This window comes from Pagrus pagrus (genome assembly GCF_965226575.1).
Source record: "Pagrus pagrus genome assembly, chromosome: 8".
Taxonomy (NCBI): domain Eukaryota; kingdom Metazoa; phylum Chordata; class Actinopteri; order Spariformes; family Sparidae; genus Pagrus; species Pagrus pagrus.
Window position 1 is genome coordinate 17641204 of NC_140192.1, and position 24177 is coordinate 17665380.

General features: G+C 40.5%; 1 protein-coding gene across 2 annotated transcripts in view; it reads right to left on the reverse strand.

Annotated features, from left to right (window-relative positions):
- fras1 (Fraser extracellular matrix complex subunit 1) overlaps positions 1 to 24177 on the reverse strand; it is a 233826-nt gene that overhangs the window by 138772 nt on the left and 70877 nt on the right. For both annotated transcript variants that reach the window (XM_084361068.1, XM_084361067.1), the window contains exons 4-11: positions 21667 to 21759; positions 18174 to 18333; positions 15657 to 15790; positions 13767 to 13850; positions 9826 to 9927; positions 7454 to 7645; positions 4548 to 4637; positions 1932 to 2079 (exon numbers count right to left, since the gene is read on the reverse strand). In XM_084361068.1, the coding sequence (XP_084217194.1) occupies positions 1932 to 2079; positions 4548 to 4637; positions 7454 to 7645; positions 9826 to 9927; positions 13767 to 13850; positions 15657 to 15790; positions 18174 to 18333; positions 21667 to 21759 (1003 nt within the window). The remainder of the gene's footprint in view (positions 1 to 1931; positions 2080 to 4547; positions 4638 to 7453; positions 7646 to 9825; positions 9928 to 13766; positions 13851 to 15656; positions 15791 to 18173; positions 18334 to 21666; positions 21760 to 24177) is intronic.

The window sequence follows — 24177 nt, forward strand, 5'->3', positions numbered from 1 at the left end:
CCCATCAAACAACAAACTGACCCAGAAATTCAAAGCGCGTCACCGCCACTGCCTGCTTTATGAATCAGGTTTGCACTTGATGATGATATAAATGTGTAGAAGTGAACGTAAATATGAAGAAGGGCGTGACAGACTCGTAAGGTACATGTCAAAAAAACAGAACTGATCGTGTATAAATAAAGGTTAAAAATAATGGCAAAGTTAAAAGCAGTGGCAGACTGAGGGTATTTTAGATTGACTCTGTGTGAGTGTTCCAGCCCCCGCCTCTGTCTTCAGGCGACAGCATGCTGAAACATACAGAGCAGCTTGGCCAGCACTGCCCTCCTCCCCAAGGACAATGTGGATTCTGTCCTCTGACTGCCTCGCTTCTCTATAAACTCTCTCTCGCTCTCTGTGTCACTGTGTTTATGAGCCTTTCTCCCCCTCTCCCCCCCTTCTTTAATTATCCAACCAGTTTCTCATTTACATATGCAGTAATTTCAGCAAGTAACTAAAGTTTATTTATATACCTGTAGCATCCTTCTAGAGCAGATGCTGCAAAGCGCTTCACAATAAAAGAACAAATCAAGAGACATAAAATAAAGAAACAACCATTCACACCTGAGCAGTCTTCTTCGACAGCCCTTACACCGTGCAATCAGTATTTACTTCAGAATGACAAGTTAAGGCAAAAACCTAGTCTATTGCCAGTTTAAAGAAGGAGGAAGCATGTTTTCTTAATTTACTTACAACACCCTGATTCATCCCATTACGGTGAGTAGAGTTTTAAAGAGAGAAAAACTGTACAAAGACTGACAAATCAGCTTTTTTAGGCATATTTCACACCGTTTTACATCTTTGGTGGTGTATATTTCTTATTTAATGGTATCCTGAGCGAGACTACTGCATAGTGCGTCATTTCCATCAAAACAGCCGAGTTTGAGAATCAGAGAGGTGGCGACCAGTTTTGCACAAACGACCAATGATCATACAGGGAAAATCAGTCAAAGAAAATTCCAAGATAACCAATCCACAGCCACACTAATGGAAAATACAACACAGCTACAAAAACACAATGTGATTTGGCAGTGAGTATACAGTCATACTGTTTTACTAGTTATATGAGCATTTATACTTGACTGCATCTGACATCTGCAGGGGACTGTCAAAAGACATTATGGTGAATGTGGAAAATGAGCATGTGCGCACAGTTGAAAGGTAACTTCATATCGAAATAACTCTCTGAATTACCTGAGCATTAATTTTTCAGTGTGTGACGATGTTTGGCAGCTGAATCCTCAACATTTTTCATCAAGGTGTTTTTTGTGAATAACAAGATAAGCCGACGAATAACAACAACTCTATGTAAAATATAAGCAGGACCTTAAAGTCATCTACAGACACCAACACATCGAATCCTGAATGATTACGGATGTTCCTAAAGACTGATTTACCTGACTATATAGCTGAACTTTGAACTTTACATTTTAAAAAGTCAGAAAACAATTTAATCTAGCAACAGTTAACTGGCGTTGTTAAAGGTCACATTCATTATGAAGACAAATCATTATAAAAATAAAACATCTACAGAGCTAGGAGGAAGGTGCAGATTAAAAGTATCTCTTTTCCTTCATATCATTATGATTGTGAATCAATAAACTTAAAACGTTTGTCACGTCCAAAGTGATGTACTGCCCTGATGTTAGCTATTTAGCATTAGCAACGTAAATGTTACCTAGCGTTAGCAATGTTAATGTTTCCTGGTGCCAACTAGGGAGTATGAGCCTTTAATCGACTTGTCGTGCAAATTCCTATTTATGATGTATGTGCTGGGAAAAAGGCAGACGTAAAAAAAGGAGCAGGATCTGAAGGAGCAGAGGAATGTTTCAGAAGAGGCACACACACTTGTGACACGCACACATTTGCACCCAGCATCCGTCGCAGCAACATACCTTGGGGACACTCTGGGCAGCATCCATCGTCCCGGGTGACGGCCAAGGTGCCTGGTGGGCAGGTCGGGCAGGAACGCAGATAACAAGTCACCTGGGCATCACGGCATTCACACTCTCTGCAACCGCTATCAGTCCATCGAGCCAGGTCCTGAAAACACAGAGGAAAGGTCGAGAGACAGGGAATGAAAGAAGAGGAGAGAGAGGGAAGACAGCTTATCAGACCTAATCTTGGTGAATGCAGGGATTTAAGTTCTTATTATTTGCAAAGAGCGATTGTGAAATAGTGTTGAAAACACCGAACAACAGAGGATTTCAACTTTGAGGAAGCTGAATCACAATTAAAAAGGAAGCCACACAGACCAGGCAGCACTAAACCCTGAATGCTAATAAGCAGTATGTGTCAGTTATAAAAAAAACGAATAAAAAAAAGCCTGACAATCACGACTTTTAAATACATTTTCAAAGCAATATGAGTGAACTGACAGCAGCCCACAGAGGACAGATAGTCAGTCAAAAACAGCAGGAACATCACAAAAAACTGATGTAACTCCAAAAAGTGAAATGTTTTTATCAATCATGAAGAGTTTTTCCTCACAATCCGATGGCAGATCAAAGCTCACAGACAAGGACAGACACAAAACTGAATCGCAACTTTTCTGACTGACAGAAACTGAAAAGCGTCACAAGGATGTTTTTAGATCAGGACTTCCATTCACAAAGCGCTTGGATCCAAGGATCCATCTAAGGGGCACAAAACCTGCAGCCGTGAGCAGCAGCCATGAAATCTGCAGCCTTCAGGGTCGCTTATCTCAATAGGATGGATGGAACGGTTCACCTGCACAGTTGTGTAAGAGCTGAGAGGCATTAGATTTACAGAACCAAGGACTGTTCCCTTGTACATCAAACATCAGTGAACCCTGACTCCAATTTATTCATCTATCAAACAAGTGGAGGTTTTTTTCTACTGCACTAAAGGAACAGACCACCCAAACCAATTTCTAGCAGGTAAACATCAATATTCATGATCACAGCCACAAGAAGTCATGATCCAATTATTATTCATATTTTTCTCTGAATTTTAAACACAGCTAAGTAATTTGCAAAAATGAGTGCCTCGGGACAGAGTACAGTATGTAGGTTCAGCATAAACACTGAAAATAATCATTCAGCCCACAGTGATCACACTGATTCTGTACTGTGAGGAGACGGAAGTGACTTCCACAAACAGTTACACACCTACTGTATATGGTGATATATTTGTTTGAGTTAAAGTGTTTTTGCCTTTTCTTATAGTGCTGTCAAACCACAAAAGACCATCATGATGTTTGACATGTTTCAATGTTTCATGTTTCAATTTTTCACCTTAAAGTGTGTTTACAGGTCTTGGGGATTACCTCTGCATACATTATGTGAAAAAGTTGAAAAAGTGGCTCTAGAGGAAACTGCATGTAATATGATAAACTGCCTCTAGTGATGTCACTGCGTGGCAAAGCTCGTTGTGGGCAATGTAGGCGCCAGGTTTTGGAAAAGGAAGAAGAATGTATGGAGTAAAAGAGGCGATATCTCTGGTTCTGCCGTACTGATTTTGATCTTTTGTTTTTAAACTATCCATATTGAGTCCAACAGTGTGATAGGAGTGTAATGCTACCTGGGACCTACAATACCCACATTGCAATTTAGCCACTGAGAGAAATCACCGAAGGTCAATTCTAAGATTACATACAGCTTCCTCTGGAGCCACAAAGGAATGTATATTTCTTTTGCAGTAGTGCTACTTAAAGTTTGGAGTGATTCGGGGCTATTGAGTTTGATATTGGATTCGGCTTGACTGAATCAAATAACTACTTCGTACTATTCTATTTGTTCATGCGTACACAATCATGTATGAATGTAAACAACGTAGTTGTGTGGTTTTACATGGTGGGCTTGAACTATTTCTTGACAAACAACTTGGGAATCTAAACCAGTAGTAATCATCTAGTCACAAACGTGATGCTTTAACCTTTCAGTCAAGCTTTTCAAAGACACTTGAATTGCAATATGCATGTAGTGATGTGTGTGGGTGTGTGATAAGCATGCAGTATTTATCTTTGTTTACTAGTGGTAAGATGAATTCCTCCGGGAAAAATCTGTCAAGGAAGGATAATAACACTCCCTACTCTCGGCCTTGGCTGACTGTCCAACAGCATTTCACGATTGTTTCCCTCTGGTAATGTAAAAAATTAAAGCCTTTACTTTCTGGGTTTCCAGGACCAGCCTGTAAATAATGAAGCTGATGCCAGAGTAATGAGGAAGAGATTGTTGTTAGAGGCTAAAAAGCCCAGAGTAATCAGATAGCTGTGTCCTAAAACACACATTTACTCTGTCTCATTGCAACTTTAATTCTCAGTGTTTAGATATTGTATTTATATATTTATATCCAGCTTATTATTGATGTCTTTGGTTGCTTGTGTAGCAGCCTCCCTCCTCTGCAGTGACACTCTATGCCATTTATTTTCTTTTTATCTTCTTAGATTAGAAGCCCTGTGGTGTTTTTGTCTCACCCACACAGTTTGGATTTCTTGATTTTCCTCTCATTTTTATGTGCATTCGAAATAAAATCTTTGACAGACGTACCTTGTAGGATTTCCCCTTGAACATGCAGGAAGGTTTCACAGAGGAGCACTCCGGGCAGCACTTCCCCTGCAGGTGAATGAGCTCCGATCCCTAAAAATAAAAAAATAATATTTATATTTGATTCCCTTTCATTCTTAAAGTTACATTTCACTTGTAGAGATGCACTGTAGTCATAAAAACAACAGGGAAAAGTACAGCACAAGTGAAGCTGATAGAGAGTCAAAAGTACACCAGTCCTTTTACTCCAAAATTAGTCAGAAGCTGAGGAATATACTTGGTATACATTAAGCATCATAAAAACAGCAAAAGTAGTTATTTTAGTTATATCAGTCAGTCCAATTCTTTTCGGTTCAACTTAAGTTCAGTTAGTTTTAGTTAAAAACCTCTACTGAAAAAGTATATTCATTATTAATGATTTCAAAGGCTTCAGTCACAGAGGAAAGAATAAAACCATCATATTTTCCGTACAATTGTGAAGAAGTAGGCGAGGCATGATTTTGACTTGAACTGGTGGTAAAACTTTGTTATATGAACTATTTCAGCCCCAGAAATAGCATAAAGTGATTAAAAAACATTTTTTTGCATTGGGTTTAAATCCAAAATATTGTCAAATAGGATTTTGCTTTTTCGCTTTGACAGAAAACCCTCCACCATCGTACTAACTTACTTTTGTCACTCTATAAGTGAAACATGACTCTGCTGCTGGTGCTGCTGGTGCTGCTGCATGGAGTAGATGCCTGCAGTTTTTAATTGTAGCCACAGTTAAGTATTGATTTTTTAAAAAGAAAAATGACGGTGAGGGCCAGATGTTATGTGGTGTATGCCCCAACACCATGTAACACGTACTCATACATGTAGACTTTGTAATCCTTTAATAAGAATTAAAACATGAAACATGTCTAAATTGGAGTTACAGGCTTTGCACATTACAATGGCAATATGCCACTAATGCAATTTTCTGATGCCAAGACCTACTTACAGTATCATTACAGTACATTACAGTACATTACCACCTTGGCTGATAATGTACTGTACCCCCCTGTTTAACTGTACCCCAGCGCCTTCCTCTGCCCATTGACCCACACATACTCATTAGCCCATAACCTCCCTCTTTTTGTTCTGCACACTGACACACCCAGGGTGAGAGCTGCGCGACTCTGATCTTCTTAGCAGAGTGACCTTGCTCCATTCAAGAGCTGGACAAATGCCAGTTATGCTACTTACAGCTAATGGCACTTACCAGCTGTAATTATCACCATACCGCAAGATTAATGAGGGCTTATTTGGTCATGGCAGGGGATATTAAAGTAATATTATTAAATCTGCTTGACGTAGGAAAACACTGGAAGAGGTGTGAGGGCTCTGAGTTTAAAGTGGGTCATTTTAGAGGATAAAAGTAACCATGGGAACACCCGCGAACAACCTAACAAATCCTTTGTTTGTTTTGACCCAAAAAAATGTCTACATTCAATGTCTTACATCCATAACTGGGCCATGTTTGAAAAGCACGTCCTGACATGAAAGCTATCACTGATGCTTCTATTTGACGTTGGGGTTGCATTAAGGGAAAGTCTTTCAAGTGTGGCGTCTAAGCGTAGCTTGTGTCTACTGACAGGTGTTTAGTTTACGTAACTTCTATTGCTCAGCCTTGTTTCTTTATTCTGCTGTGCCCAGCTCCCACGCAGATCATTACGGTTTCATCTTGTCTTTCAATTTACTTCATCTAAACTGAGTGAATTATCTGTGATTGAAGCAGCCAACCTTGTAACCTTAAATGATCACCCCTTCTGCAATTCCAGCCAATCTGGATTTACCTCTAAATACCGATGACGATAGGAACACCAGACCTTGTGAACTGGTAAATTTCACTGCAGCGAATTACGCCAACGGTGAACAAAGCAACTGCGACATCTTCCATTAACTTTTTAAGAGGCCCATTTAAAGGCCAGGAAATGGGATTTCTGGGTGCTGACATGTTGCTTTTCGGGGGTAGGAAAACTAGGGTGAAAAATTGTAAGTGTGGCTGGAGCCTGCAGGAAAAGCAAGCTTACTATATATGATTGTGATGTGAAAAACCCTGGAGTCTGCTCCACACTGATTTTCAAAAATGAATGGTTCATTAGAGTAGACTTGATGAAAAAGCTAGTTAATGCAGCACCTCGTGTTAGGTAGCACATTATCTATGTGTGCCTGTGTGGATAGCAGGCCTTGGTGTCGCTTGGTGCTGATTAGCAGGGAATTATGTGGAGTTTCAACTTGTTTTGCACTCAGCTTGCCACAACCAAAACTGCCTCTTGCTATGTAAGTAAAAAAAAATGAGATGAAGAATACACACATATGTTTTGGGAGGAATAGCTACAGTCAGAAATAGTGTAAAAATAACTTGGCATGTTTAAAGGGATATTCATGTTTTTCTGTTACTATTTGGATTGCTAGTCTCTGTATTAGGTTTTATAATAATATCCTGCCTCTCGGCTTTTCACTCCTCATCAATCTCAACAGGTGCTCAGACCCAAAAACAAATTTGTTGGGCTGCATTCAGGCGTGTATGTTGTTTCATTTACAGGTAAGAACATGAAAATGTGTCATGTCATAGCTATTTTTAAAGCTATAACACAGGATTACACACTTTTGGCAAGTTCTCACACGGAAATAATTTGATCCCCCTTTTTCTCAGTAATTGCACGGTATGAAACAGACATCAACGTTTATGTGCAAAGGAACGTGTGCTTGCATGTTTTGGCTAAAGTTTAACTGGGTTCAACTAGTTCTCTGACCTGGCTAAATAAAGTTTTATCACACCAGTGAGTCATTTCCAGCCTCTGAGGACAGTCATGCCCCCAGGAAATATCTGTGACAACAAAACTGACAACTACAGCTTCCAACGATGAGGTCACCACGCTTACCTGCTGGCACTCAACACGACCGCACTCGGCCCTCTGGCAGACCACCTGACCCCGGCTGCAGGTACAGAACTCGCAGCCCGTGCTGTTCCACATGTCACCGCTGTAACGCACCGCGCCCTCGTACAGGCAGCTTCCCTTGGCGGCGGTGCATTCATCACAGCACTGACCAGCACGCTTCACTTTGGTTTGACCCTGAGAGGGAGCAGCGCAGTCAGTTAAAGTTTGCTTGGCGAACGTGTACAACTGGGATGATGGGAATAAAGAAGTGCACACTGAGCTGTGAGACAAGACAAATAAGATCCAAGGAGCTTGTAAAAAAGCTGTTTTTTGTTTGTGTGTGTGTTTCAGCTGAGAGGGATAAGAGGATGAAGGCGAGAGTGTGTGTGTTGCATTATTAAGGGTGAATACACTGAGCAGTTTGGACAAGGCATTTCTTAGGACTTTATTTGAAAGTGCTGAGAGGTGTAGATTCACTGACACTGCAGATGTAACTCCTCCACATCTGAGAGCTTCAGAGCCTCTGTACCACATGAAGACATAATTACAGAAAAAGTCTTTTTTCAGCCAAATTTGAGGCAGCGTGTTCAAGTATGTCCAAATCATGTCACCATTTATTAACAGAACAGTGAGGTATTTATTAGCTCAGCTTTTATTCCTCTTGTATCTGCTTATTTCAGAGTGGTGGTTTGGAGGCTTTGAGTCCACTGGGATCCTCTCTCTGCAGTGCTGGATTCAGTTTTTTGTGCTATCATCAGTGGAGGGAATGACTTGCTAAAATATCCTCAGAGCTGAGAATATTTTAACTTCAGCTTTGGTCAAGTTTTAATAAAATATGGGAACTCAGAGCAGAGTGACAGAGCAAAATGTTTCAAAAAGGTTTCCAATGGCTTCACAGTAGCAGCAAGAAGCCTCATAACTTCTTCCTCCAAGCTTTTCTTCTTTATAGGTTTAATAAGAGCAAATACTGCCAGACCACTACTTTTGATTCGTTTGTGTGTTAGTGTGAAGTGGATACTTTGTACAATACAAAGCTGAAATCAGGATTAAAAGTGATTTCAGCTTGATGTGCTCTAATGTAGAGTTTCACATTCTCTCTGGTCATACATACTTTAGTTTCCCATTAAAAAATGTTGTAATAGATTGAAATTTGTATTTACATAATGTGCAACAAACAAACAAACGTTAAAAAAAAAAAAAAAAAAAACTTCTTTTTGCAGGAAGGCAGCATTGTAATTGTTTCACTTTAATAATATCTGATTTTTTTATTGTGTTTTTGTTGTTTTTATGCTGCCTTCCTCCAAGTTCCTCTTGAGGGGCAGCAAAGATCTGAAGTAAACCGAGCTGTATAGATTAGTGGGAAACATTTGTTTGGTCTCAATTGTACATGTAGCCTAAATGCTGGCAATATTTCTTTTTTATTTGCAACAAATCCTATCAGAAGATCATAAAGAAATATGAATGCATCCTAAAATATTGTTTGTGCTTGATTTTATTCCTCTGTGTCATAGAGCTGCATTGTTGTGCAAAAACTATTAAAAACGCATCATGTTCCCTCATTACTCCAAACACACACATACTTTCGATCGTTAAACCATCCTGCTTCACTGACTACTTACTAAAGCATCAAATGTTGATTTATCCTCCACTTATTGAAGTCCCCTACAGAATGACCTTTGGACCAAAGTGTTTCGGCTTGTGGTCTTCATCAGGGCCATCAGTGTGGTTCTGGATATGAGAACATTACTGTTTTGAACAGCGACTTAATGGCTTAAAGCTGAAATACCTTTAAGCTTTTGGGCCCATAGATCTTTAGTCAGCAGGTCACCTCCAGTCAGAACCAGGTACAGTGAAGCTGCCTTTAGTTCTATCTGCTGAACTTCCTGATTCAAATCTTATTTCTCGATTAATTACTGCACCTTTACCTCGATTCCTTTGTCTAGCAGCTATTTTAGTTGTTTTTAGTCCTATTTTCTCTTTTATTTTACTCGTCACTTGTACCAGCATATTATGTGCTTGTCTGTGGCCCTTTAAAGTTGTATTGTGTGTCTGGATTAGGTTTTATGGTCCTCTCTGACTTCACTAACAAGCACTCTGGCACAGAAAGGAAGCTTCAAGCTGAAATTTGCATGTAATTAACAGCCTAATGTCCGTCTGTGTGTGTGTGAGAAGGAGAGAGTGTGTGTGTATGTGTGTCAGAGAGAGAGAGTGGAAGACATCTCTGTGTGGTCCTGCATAGTTAAAAGTCTCTGCATCTATTAGAGCTTCAACACAGAGCGGAAAAGCATGAGGTGATTTCTGAATTAAAGTGAATGTCAATGAGTTTGTGTGCTCGTGGGTGTGCGTCGTGTGGGTGTGTGTGTTAGACTACCTACCTTATCACAGGTGATGGGCCGACAGGTGTGTGTGTGGCATTTAGACTGACCCTGGTCACACACACATGTGGTGCAGGCGTTCTTCTGCCACTGTTCGCCATGCTGCCAAGAGACACACAGAAACACACACTTAGACCATGTCGACCTACACACACACACACACACACACACACACACATACACAGTCTTGCACACAGTGAATCACAGGCTGTTTGTAGGAAACTCAAAGCTCATTTGAATCCAATGGGTGTCGTCTGTGTGGGGATATGGAATAGGGTGCCGAGGCAGTGTGGAGGGCACACACACAAATTAACACAGACATACAGACAGTTTGCTGTCAGGAGCAAATAACAGCTATCAGATGTCAGCATAACTCTCCTTAAGTTCAAAACGTTTCTATCTATGTAAGTAATCAATTATTTAAAGCTTACATTGTCTAAAATATGAAAATTGGGCCTACGTATTGTGTCAAAATATTACTTTGATAAATGTGAAAGCCAAACTTCAAGTGCCAGCACTGAGACGGCTCTTGTCAAGGTCCTCAATGACATTTATATAAACACAGACAGTGGCGAAATTTCAGTCTTAGTATTACTGGATCTCAGTGCTGCATTTGACACAGTCGACCACAATGTACTACTGGACCGACTGGAAAACTGGGTGGGACTCTCTGGTAAAGCACTAAACTGGTTTCAAATCTAAATCTAAATGATAGAGACTACTTTGTGCCTATAGGTAATTACACATCTGAGTGTATGAAAATGACAATCAAAGTACCGCAGGTCTCCATTCTGGGGCATCTACTATTCAACATTTACATGCTTCCTGTAGCTCAGATGATGGAAAATAACAAAATATGTTACCATAGTTATGTAGATGAGACACACATTTACATAACCATATCACCAGGGGACTATAATCCCATACAAACACTGAGTAGTTCCTTTGAACAAATCAATGATTGGATGTGTTTTCTTCAGTTAAACAAAGATAAGACTGAAATCATTGTTTTTGGAGCCAAAGAGAAACGACTAACAGTCTCTGCTCAGCTTCAATCTGTAATGTTGAAAACTACAAACCAAGCCAGAAACTGCGGTGTAATCATGGACTCAGACCTGAATTTCAGCAGCCACACTAAGACAATTACAAAGTCGGCCTACTATCACCTTAAGAATATATCCAGGATAAAAGGACTTATGTCTCGGCAGGATTTGGAAATACTTGTCCATGCATTTATCTTCAGCAGACTCGACTACTGTAACGCTGTCTTTACAGGACTCTCTAAAAAATGCATCAGACAGCTGCAGCTGATTCAGAACGCTGCTGCTCGAGTCCCAACAAGAACCAAAAAAGTAGATCACATCACTCCAATCCTTAGATCTTTACACTGGCTTCCTGTCAGTCAAAGAATAGATTTCAAAATCCTGCTGTTGGTTTATAAAGCACTGAATGGTTTCTGGCCAAAATACATTTCTGATCTGCTGCTATGTTATGAACCATCCAGACCTCTGAGGTCGACAGGTACAGGTCTGCTTTCAGTCCCTAGAGTCAAAGCTAAACACGGAGAAGCAGCGTTCAGTTATTATGCGCCACATATCTGGAACAAACTCCCAAATGTTGACACCTTTTGGTCTGCACTCAAAAAAAGCCATGCAGTGTAATCTCTTCATAAACTTGTGTGTCCCTTGAAGACAAAACATTTTCTCGTCAGAACACTAACGCAAAGTGACACTGGCCCACAGCGGCTCCCTGCCTGCGTGTTTCAGGCCTTAAATAGGTCTTAATTTGGGTTCTGTTGTTGTCAGATTAATCCAGACTTCCTTCCTCTTTAGATCTAAACTGCTCAATTAAATATTGACTGAAGTCTGGGGGATGCAAATTATTTCGTTATTTCACAAGAAAGGCAACAATTTTTTTCATTGATATAATAATAATTTATTAGAGTCATTTATCAAAGAGATCAAAACCCTTTTAAGCACTTTGTCGAGCTCTTTGAACATCAATAACTTGAAAGAAAGGTTTGTCAGTTTGTGTGTGAATAAAAACTGCCTCATTTTACCTGAACAAACATTGTGATCTAAATACATTTGATTAAACACCTCTGAACATGTTTGATGTGAATGAAGTTGTAACACACACACACACACACCCATGAATGAAATTATTTACACACAACAACCAGCACAGATATACAGTGTACACAGATCAGACTCACCTAACATTTACAGACACAGACTGATGGGAACACCTCATTTAAAACCATTTCTATCAGTGTTCTCAACTAACAGGAGTCAAACGAAACATTAGTGATTCCTCAGATATCTCACACACAAACACACACACACAGGAGTGAACTTTGACCTGAAGTGATTATTCTCCTTTTCTTGTTTTCAAACAAGGTCACCATAAAAACAATTCATAGTCTGGAAGATGCAAATTAGTTCATTAGTTCCCGAAAAAGAAGACAATTATCGCAGAGATTAAAACCACCTGTTTGACTAAAGCTGCAGTATGAATCGTAATATTACTACATCGAATCTGATAGATAATACTCCATCCTACCTGAAGGTCAAGTCAGTCTTTTCTGTTCAAAATTTCACAAAGACTGACAATCGAACAAAGAGATTTACACAACTCAAGCTTTCATTGGGAAAACTTTATTATATCAATAACTTTCTAAAATATTTAAAATAGTCGCTTATAGTCGCTTATACTCTATAATAGCTCACTTACAGTAAATGGGAATGGTCTTTTTATTCAAGTATTGGCGTCACGATTTTGAAGCAGACACCAAGGTAGCAATGGGACGTTAAAAAAGATTTAAGCGCAGATCGTATTAAAATAACACTCACACTCAGTAGATCATAGTGAATTTTCATTATCTGGATACTCGTGAATCGAAATAATCGTGAATGTTCTCACATGAATGAATTGAAAAAGCTGTCTAGCTCTCTAACGTAGAGTCCCGTATTGGTTGTCAGATGTATTTTGAATTGCCTTAGCCTGTCACGATGGTTGAAAGTAGTCACATATTTTCCTGTAGATAACTACAGTACAGTATTGATCTTCCCTGTAGTATTGACATAATCATCAGAGTGCATCATCAGAGTGCATCATCAGAGTGCATCATAACACACACCGAAAAAATCAATGTAGAATCAGTCTGAAAAAAAGTCTTGACTACAAGTAAGACAAAATGCTTGTGATATGACATGTTCCCATTGGCCCATTTACAACACATACCCATTTATACACACACACACACACACACACACACACACACTATATCGGTTTGTGTGCATGTGTGTACTTTTAAAGTTGTGTATTTGAGACCAAAGGCAAGGCAACATAATTCATTCTCTTTAATGAATAGCAAATTGAGATGTCCCTGACACTTCCTGACACCCTGGAGAAGAAAACAAACATCTGAAGTGATGGTGACGCAGAAATGACGTGTGCGCGTGCAAAGGCACGTGTGTGTGAGTTAGAGAGAGAGAGTATGTTTTTATGTATGTGAAGTGTGTGTGAGCATGTATGCTGCTTTAACCACAGCAGCAGAAAGCACAGAGGAGAGAAGACGAGAGGAGAGGAGAGGAAAAAGCTTGTACTTCTTTCATCTTAAAATCAAAATACACACACACACACATGCATGTGTCAGATTCTCCCTGTCATCACAAAAAACATTCTAATAGATTGTGCAGGAAAACACAAAATGCAGTACAAAATGTGCCAGGTCACATAAGTACAGATTTATGAGCTGTCATCTGCTGCCTCCAACACTCACATAAACTACAAACATCTCACAAACCTGATAACACACACACACACACACACACACACACACACACACATAAACACACAGTGGCTCATCCAGAGGCTTTGTCACAGGGGATTTTCACTGTTTCACAAAACCAACCGGCACACACACAAAGGCTACCTACCTGGTACTGTTTACCAGCAGACAGACAGGGGTTGGACACACACTGAGGACAGCACTGGCCCGGCTGGATCACCAAGTTCTCGTGCTGAAGGAAGAGAAAAAATAATCAGACAAAGAAAGAGAAAGCAACACCAACATGGCCTACAATACTGAAAGAGAGCGAGTACAAATCAATATTCTTCTTCTGTGGTATAATACAATTCTACTGCATACAGCACCGTAAATATATTCACTGTGATACTGATAGACAGCCTGACAGTTTGGGTAATATAATTTGAACAAGACTTAGATAAGATCGATATCAGTTTCATCTGTATGCCTGCAGCACTTACATGGGTGTTTGACCTAGCTTAGCACCAAGTCTGCAAACAGGCCGAAGAAATCGCTGGTTGCCGCTGTGAAATACACTCTCAAACAACTACAAGGGTTCTGTGCAACAGTAACAATTGAAAATTATAAATTGAAACTTTATGAATGCAGTTTGTTGCCAACATCATAAAAATAGTACATTTATGAATGGAGTTTGGCAAATGTTCTTTGTTTTTATGTATTTGATGATTTGTCAGTTTGACAATATCCCTCTGTTGTTCTGTTCCTCCTCATCCAAGATTTGACATCAACAAGTCAACATCCTGCCATTCAACTTTACATGGACAGATGCCAAACCAAACTCCATTCATAAATCTGTATTTTTATACTTCTTCCCTTATCAGAAGTTCTGGATTATCTGTAAAATGTGATGAATGTTTTTTCTACAGCTGGAGGAGACACAATTCAGTTCAGCTTGCATCTGATCTGACATTTTTATCAATCATTTTCAGAATAGTAAGACAGACACAGAGAACAGGCATAATCTTGCTTTTTACTGTGATGATGTGTTACCTATACATTTTGTCATTTATTAATTGACAGTATTTCTGAATGGCATTTGGCATGATGACAGTCCATATGTGGAAAGTTCTCACCACACTGCGAGGATACAGAGGTAGAGACCTAGTACTGTTGGTCAACCATTTGACGATAAATGATGATCAATGCCAAATTGATGATTAGCAACAAAAATTGTACATCAGGTCATAAATCACAAGACATATAGTTCTGCTGATACTAGAGGAAGCGTTAAATCGCTACATTTATGAATGTTTGGTGTGGCGTCAAGTAATCTATCATGAGAAGGGGAAAAAAAGGAAAAAGAAAACTATAAATTGACACGTCTCTCTGGTAAGAGTTGGACACATTGGAGATATCTGACTACCATCAGCTGGACACATTGCAGCGAGTCAGAAATCCTGCCCTAAAGGGGAAGTTCTGACTATAGTCCACTATTAACAAACCCAGCTGAGAGAAAGACAAGCATGTGCCACGGGTGGCAGTGCTCCCTTCAGTCACACTCCTGTGGGAGCCACACTGACCCTACAAGGATTTATTATAATGTACTTCACTTTATTACAATATATATTATAATGTATAAGTCACAATGGGATTTGTAATGAAAACAAGTCAAGAGGTGGGTCTCTATTTTTAAAACATTACTCAGAGCAATCCAGCAATAAAGCCACCCATAAGGGATGCAGTGGAATAGAAAATAAGGTCACCTTTGTCTAGTAGCTCTACATATATACTGTATAGCTTCTATTCCAATCCTATGGGAGGCGTATAAGTAGTAGTGAGATAGATAATCAATTATGCATTGGAAAAGATTGATTGTCTTCTTCTCTGACTGTGGATTTCAGGGCACAAAAGCAAAAAGTCTCAGACTGTTCCTTCATTATTTTTGCCAATAGAGTCTATTGAATTTGAACAAAGTGAACAGACGGGAACAGGCACAGAGCCATTGTAACTGCCAGTGTGAACATAGAACACAATGTTGGCTACTTTTCCAGAAACTCACCGGTTTGCAGGCCACTTGCTGGCACTCTGCAACTGAACACTGGACTTCCCCGTTGCTGCAGACACATCTGGAGCAAAGGCTGGGCTTCCACTCTTCACCGTCTCTGTACGCAGTCCCCTGCCAGGAGCAAGACTCTGACACACACACCGATAAACACAGAATGAGTAAACAGTGAAAATGGGAGTCAGGTAATGAGCTGACTGTTCAAGCATTGTTTGCCCTCACACTCGTTGATTTACAGTGACGAACAAAACGCAGTCGCTAATTAGCTGCTAACCGTTGGGATGCATCATAGCAGCTCCGAGACATCATTAGAGTCGAGATTAACCTTTCAGCTCAGCTCCAGCTGCACAGTGCAGTCTGAAAGCTCAAGGTTTGTCACGACAACATCCTGTCTGAGAGATGGCACACAAGATGGCACACACTCTGAAGGGGATCCAAGCACCTGAGTGATCTCTTATCACGGCAAATATGGCTAAATGGTCCACTGAAGACCCAGGGAAGCAAATTACATTTTTACGAGGCAAAACAACATGCATCACAGAGATTGTCTTAAGAAAAAAATAATACTTTAAATGAACAGTATTGATTTGTCTCTGTCTCTTTATCTCTGAGGTGGGTTTCCTTCATGACTGATCTTATGCGATATTTTACTTTTAGTGTGATAAGAAGCCCACAGAGGTTGTAACTACTTTCCAGTTGGGAGTAACATTCACATCCATACACAAAGAGAATAATAATGCACCATATTACTCATAACTGTAATCCTGAAAGCATTAATCATTTTACTCTGCAAACACCACTTAGCTCCTTTATCAAGATTTGCATCGGAAACATTTACATTTTCACTGCAGCTTTGTGTAGATGGATTCACCAACCCAGATCTTTGTACGTGATTGCATAAAGCAACTATTGTAGGAGGAAAAATGACAAATTATACGTATTCTCTTGGTAATGTTTAAGAAACTTTGTCTGGAAACAAAAGAAGCCTTTCAGTCCCATGCTGCACTGATGATGTAGTCTTCAGCCTCTGTCTGTCTGCCTGCCTGCCTGCCTGCCTGTCTGTCTGCCTGTCTGTCTGTCTGTCTGGAGGGGTGGGATAAAAGAAGAACTATCACCAAAATGCATTTGGGGTAAGACCTACCTGAACTGAGAGCAGGAGTAGAGCTCATCTTTATTGAAAGACGAGGGGAGCTAACCTGAGGCAGTGAGCTGCTCTGTACGACTGTCAGCTTCAGTACAAACACTTTGGCTTCCTGTGTGAATGTGTAAGTGTAGTCCACAGGGCAAATCATTGTGTGTGTATAGGTCTGTGTGTGGCGTTTTGTCTTCATGCCCTGAAACAGGTAATAGTGTTTGGGGTTTAGTGTAGATGCATGTCTGAGTCTGCCACTCATGTGTGTGTCACTGTTTAATAGCGGTGCTTAAGCATTTTGCACTATAGTGTGTATTTTTGAGATATTTTTTGTAGTTGCATGCTTTTCTTCAGGTAAGATCATATGTTATTTGCCACATCCCATGAGTGTTTTCCATCCTCTTAACAAAACTAAAATAATTCATGATAGTGAACATTAAGGCTTTTAGTTTTGGTGATAGCTATGCTTCCATTTGATGGTCATTCTGTTGCAAAAAGGACTGCAATGAAAAGGATCCGGTGTATTTTGATGGTCCAAAGATTGCTACATGCAACTCTCAAAGCGTGTCTGAGACCTTGTTCAGACTGCAGGAAAATCAGATTTGTATTCTCAAATCAGATCTTTAAGACCGACTGTCCGCACTGTTATTTGCAGTTTTGTGGATTTCACCGACGTATCTACACTGGTTGCTGTGGTAACAATGTGGGTACATCAATAGCTACGTACACTGGTAAAGGCTTTCCAACATTGACGCATGAGAAATGGAGATCTATCATCTCACCCTGTAAACAACTGCACTGTCAAGTAGCAGTGCAGAACTCCTCTGTCGCCGGAGGCTCACTGATCCTCAGCTCGGGCGCTATGATGCGCTTCCGTTGCTCTGGATTTGAAATCCTTGTTGTGATGCAAGTGATGCAAAATACACTGATATCTGATTTGAACAGCCAGATTGTCCGGTCTGTGGAAATCTGATTTGGAATTGAATTTCGAACCACGTCATAATGGGTCTTGCATCTGATTGCACAAATTGCATGTCATAAATTTTTACTTTCTTTTTTTCACAACACTCTCGAGCAGTTCCTGGTTTCAGCTGCACTATAATTTAAAAAACAAAAAGTAAAACTTAAATAAATTGGGATGAATCTTCCACTACCTGCAGTTACTTTTCATAGCCTGAGGATATTAAGGGAACAAAGGGGTCCGCCTAGAGGCAGGAAACCAATAAAAACAGTACACAGTACAATAAAAAGTACAAATTACGGAATATGTAGTTAACAGGCAAACGTATGCAAAGAAATTGCGGTCCTTAAAAGAAGTCCATTGGAAACAGGCTGCATTTGATATATCTGCATTTACAAGTGGGTTTGATGACCGCCCTCACCTCCATTGCGGCCACACTTGGGGCAGCACTCTCCAGCTGGGGTGAATAGACTCTGATCCCCGGGGCAGGTGAGAAAGGGGCAGGGGAGAGCGCTGCAGGATACACTCCCTCTGGAGCAAACACACACGGTGCAGGGCGAAGGACTCCACTGGCTGTCATGCTGTGGGTACCAGAGAAACAGAGAGACAGACAGTCACACACAGAAATACAACCAGCTGGGAGAAAAGAGAGGAAGAAGCAGAGAGACAGCAGGGCTGAGGAAAGCCGTTTTACTCTCTGAGGACGGGAGAACTTTGTGCGCCTGAGCCTGAGTGACAGACGAGAGAACAGAGTCACGGAGGGGGGGAGAAGGAAGAGGAGAGATGTGTCGAAAACTAAGAGACCATGGGAAGAGAGGAGGAGAAAAAAGAGATTAAAAAATAAGGGGGTGTATGTGAATGTGGATAATGAGGCACGCTGTGAGAGGACATTACCTGAACATGTGAAAACTGAAATGCAGAGTCTGCTGGGTTAAACACGGGTTTCGTCTCCGCTGTAAAAGCCAGCTTGAGGCAAATGCTAAGCTCGTTGGCGATCTTCCTAGATTCCTCTTCATCCGTTTATTCACATGTGTATATACTCGTGTTAAAAAAAAATGCCTCAGGACAACATGTGTTGGTATAAAACCATAAGGGTGTTTCTGCTCTGTGATTGACAGAACTGGATTGATGGACTCTATACTGACACACAGAGGTATTAATTAGAGCTAGATATATATCTCCTCTACATCCACGTGTGGATCTATGCGATCCGTGTTGTGCTTTCACTCTAAATGAGAAATCAGCATGTGGATGTTGCCTGCAGACAAAATGATAGAGGTGAGCAGCTGGCTTCACCCATTTTCTGAGGCGTCAGGCTGTGAAACCTGCAATAAAACCTTCTTTAGCCTGCATGAAATATGTCATTAGTAAGAGTTTTAATGGAAAATTGATCTAAATGCTTTTTCACCCTGGAAAGAATAGATTTCTGTGGCGAACAACAAGCAAGCCTTTAATGGTTCTGGCATACAGCCAATATGCATTTTCTTCCATTAAATGCTTAAAACTTACAACCAGTTGAATTTATATGAAGTTAACAATTTTGGGTCATGACCGCAGTGCAGGCTGCTGACTCTGGAGCCATTCTGGGTGGCAAAACAAAACAAAACAAAACAAAACAAAACACATCACAGAAATCATTATCCTCCTTTGTCACCTTGGATGTCTGCAAAAAGAGAAACGCTTAAGCCATCCGAAAAGTTCCTCCTGGGAAAAGAGCAGCAGTTTGTAAAAACAAACTGTTCTTCAGTAAAGAAGCACTAAGGCCGGGACTCCTCTCCAAACCTCCCCTCCTGGTGGTTCAGCTTTATGTAAAGTGCCACTTCAGCGGAGAAGTGACGCCTGTGGAATCTCCAAACCCAGCCTTGTTTCGTCTGAGGACGTGCACTGTCAAAAAAGTCCAGCTTGTTAAGCCGGAGGCCACTCGACGAAGATGAACAAGACAGTGACTCTTTTGTGAGAGAAAAGCACCACATCCACCTGTGTGATAACTGAAAAATGCCATTCCAAAAGCAAAAACCATTTACCTGCTGCTATAACAGCCTCCACTCCTCTGCTTTCAGCCCTTTCACCAGATTTTATAACCTGGCTGCAGATTTGCTCCCATTCAACCTCAAGAGCATCAGTCAGGGCCAACACTGATGTTGGCTTATCATTTCTGGTTTATAGTCGACGATCCAGTTCATCCAAAAGGTGTTGGATGGGGTACAGGTCAAGTATTTTCCACACCAGTCTGGGAAAACAATTTCTCTATGGACCTGGCTTTGTGCACAAAGAGGTATTGCTGATTTTTGGGCAGCACAGTGGCTCAGTTGTGAGCTCTGTCAACTCATAGCACGAAGGCTGTGGAGCTTGCATGTTCTCCCCCATGGAGTGGATTTCCTCCGGGTGCATGTACATTTGGCAAATTATCGTGTCAGTGCCCCTGAACAAGGCATTGCTCCACATGGATGGGTTAAATTCAGAGAACAAAGTTTCACTGCATTATACTCAGTATGACTGCATGTGACCAATAACCTCTTAAAAAAAAAAGAGGGACAAACACAATCTGTGCTGTAGTAATGAGATTTGCCTGTGCTGGAGCTGAGGGGTCCGGACAAAATCATTAAAAACAGCCCCAGAACATAAGTATATGAGATATTCTTATACTTAGGACAATGTATGTGTACTTGAAAGGAGACATAATATTGTGCTTATTTCCAGGCTCATGTTTTTTTTGTTTTGTGTTACTACCAGGATAAGTTTACATGCTTTATTACTCAAAAAACACATCAGTTTTCTCATACTGTCCAGTGCTGCTACTTTACTGTAGCTAGTACTCCTTCAGATGTTAGTGGACAGCAGAGTCTTGACCTGATGGCCCTCCTGTGTTGTGCCATTCGTTCATGGAGAGGTTGTTTTGTCTCCCCAATGTACAAATCTGTGCAGACTTGACTGCATTGAACAACATACACTACATTACTGTGTTTATGCCTGGGTGTTTTGTCCTGAGGATGGACAAGTTTCTGCCTCAGCGTGTTGGTAGGTTTAAAGTCAACCGGAATATGATGTTTATTGAAGATCCTCCTGCGTTTCTCAGATATTCACGCAACATACGATGACGATGTTGTTATGTTTTTCCGTCTCCTCCTCTCTGTCTGCTCTGGATCTTTTAGAGGTTTTGACAAAGGTCCAGTTCGGGTAGCCACAGGTTTTAAGTGCTCCCCTGATGTGCTTGTGTTCCTTCTCCTTCCCCTCTGACTTAGTGGGCTCAGCCCGATGGTTTAGGGTTCTGATGACCCCCAGCTGGTGCTCCAGTGGGTGATGAGTGTCGAACAGCAAGTATTGATCTGTGTGTGGACAGAGTTTAAAAGCCTGCAACTCCCCTACAGTTAGTTAGAACTGAAGAAGCCTCTTGGATGAGAGGTGAAACGTCTTCAAGAAACTGAAACAAGTCCAGTTGCCTACGATACAACACTTTACTGTAGCTCCTGTCTCCTGAATACCTCCTCTGATTGGTCAGCTTGCACACACCTGAGCCAGCACCGCTATCAACAACAAAGCAGCTTTTCTAAATTAATTCTTACATGCCGAACTAGCTGCGAGGATTACGAAACTGTGTGACATGGTGACGAAGAGTGACATCACAAAATCACAGAATTAAAGGCAGGACTACTGATGAGGCGTTTCAGCGCCAGCGTAATCTGTGGGATAGAGGAGCCTCTGTTGGTGCAGAGTTTGGTATTTTTATCTTTCAATATTTTTTACATTCATTACCCATGTGAAGGAAAGAAAGAAACTGAAAAAGCCTAATACTGTAGGTCTCCTTTAAATCGATCTACAAATGCTGCATCTTCATGTGTGCATATTAGTGTTTGGTAGAACGGTTGAAGGATCAGGTGAAGGGGAAAGAAAGAGCCACTGTCTCTTTCACTTACTCCATAAATGACTCCTTCGGACTGGCAGGAGCCCTGGGACGAGGAGATGCACTCAGGACAGCACTTGCTGGCAGGAATCCTCAAACGCTCACCCTTTGGAAAAAGACAGACATACATGAGTACACACATACACACAAAATACGACCAAATAAACACACGAGATAGAAAGAGAGTACAGAAATCGCTGATCATTCAGTGTATTTCCATGGAAATTAACCAACATGTGCCAAAATACGAAACAGACAGACGATAATGAAAATATGAAGACTTGGACACGGCATGCAGAATACAGAGTGAGCGTGGTTAAGGTAGTACAATACATATAATAGTATAGATTCAACACGCAGTCCTATAGCCACGCCGCCTACACACCCTAATTGAGGCTGAATGTGTGGAAGGAACCCAAATGGGAAAGCATTGAGGACCAGACGCAGAGCCGGGAAATGGTTTAGGTGTTGTTTATTTGCAAATAAAAATGATATGGAATGGAAAAAGACGAAGGGGAGGAACACAATTTGTGTAAGGTGAAAAAAACAACCCCCGAGGAGCATCAGAGAAAGCCTTGTGTCAATTGAAAAAGAGAAAAAGAAAAGAAAAGAGGGACACCGAAATAAGCAGCAGTAGACAAATAACATGTGAACAGGCAGTAGAATGGCAACTAAATGTATAAATAATAATGGGTATCATGGGAAATAAAATGGGTGGAAAGGGAGCTTTGCAGGAGGTACTAGTTCACCATGAATAAACAGATAGACCGGGGGTTTATATTGTACACTCAGATAGTCATTAATCACTTGGTAGCACAGAATATTTTAAAATAGAAACAGGACCACCAGCTGAATTTTAACAGCATCAGGAAAATTAATCTATCACAACAGCCACTTTGTGCTAACAAATTGGACACTAATGCTCTGAACCTCTAAGTGTTTTCGTTCATTTAGGCTCTAGTTCTGCTCTCTCTCATCTGAACTTTTCATCCTTTCATTTATTTTCAGTCCCTCCAGCTTTTTTTTTTTTTTTTTTTTTTTCGTCTGCTGCCTCAAATCTAATCACCAAAATGTGGCTGTAGTACACGAATTTGATCCAAATTGAGATTTTATTGCCACAAATAAAGAGAGGTGGTTCAGACTCAGGAGGATGGGAGTTCATTTATCACCGGAGTGCATTCTTCAAGTTGTATGACTCAAGGTTTGCAGGGAAAGGCGGGTAGAGGTCCGGTGCTTCTCTTAGAAAGTGAAGGCCACTTTGCTGTCTACTCATAAAATAATGGAAACCAAAACCAAATAACATAGTGAACCATGAACGCACCAAGATGTTATTCCTGGTTTTGAACAAGCAATGAAGACTGGATCGCTATAACCTCACTTTCAACATGCTATTGAGTCTGACACTGGGGACGAAATCTCCAGGCTGGCAGCCTGGCACCATTTCTTTTTGTTTTCATGTTTTCATTATAGACTAAATGAAGGAATGAACTTGTTTTGTTCTGTGTTGTTGGTGATTGCTTCTCGGCGGAAACTGGAAAGCAATTTGGTTGTCTTTATAGAAGCACCGACAAAAATCTGACGCGGGGGAAGGACAGTTGTCTATTTCCACTTTGAGTACTAATGAATGTATCAATGAATAGACGAACTGCAGGAGCTGTTTTCCCTTCATTTGCATCGCTATCTATATTTAAAAAAAATAAAATGTAAACAATCATGTACTGTACCTGAATGAGAGCTGCAACAATTTGTCCATCGAAAGAAAATGGATATATGTGATTATGGATTAGTTTACAGTCATTTTTAAAGCCCAAATGCAAAACATTTGCAGGTTTGACATAACTTTGTGTGTTATACAGTTGATCATGTTATCCAAACAAATAAACCAATGCAAGGGCGTTATTTTGGGTTTTGGTGGACGTTATTCACTACTTTTTGATATTTCACGGACCAAACAAGTAATCGAAGGAATAATCTGAAAATGAATCTTAATTTTAAATCTTTGGGAGGAGAACCTCTGGACTGTGTACTAAGAATAATCTGAACTAATCTTAAAGTCTGTGTTGTATAGAATATACTGGTATTCCTATCCAGAAATACACATCTGTGATAGATGATAAACACAAAGCGTAGATGATTGCGGGCGTATTATGGTGATGTTGAGAAATTTAGAGATGGATTTCAGCGGGTTAATAAGGCAGGGAAATGAGAAGAAAAAGGAAATGCAAGCATAATACTTCTTTTCTAATTACACTGTAGGTGAGAGGGAGTCACATTTTAAGAGTTTTTTAAATGAAAGGAGCACATGGCTTGGTGAGCATGATGTCTAATTTTTAATTAGCATTGGATTGCTAGCCAGCAGAGTGAAATTCATTAGACATTGATTGTTGCCTTAGCTCAGGGTTGGGATTGGATTTGATGCTGTCACCGCAGGCTTGACATCTAAATCACATTTAAGAAGAGGCATGGTGAGGAACAGCCGGATTGATGGAGTGAAAAAGAGCTTTGAAAATGTGTCCCTGTGAAA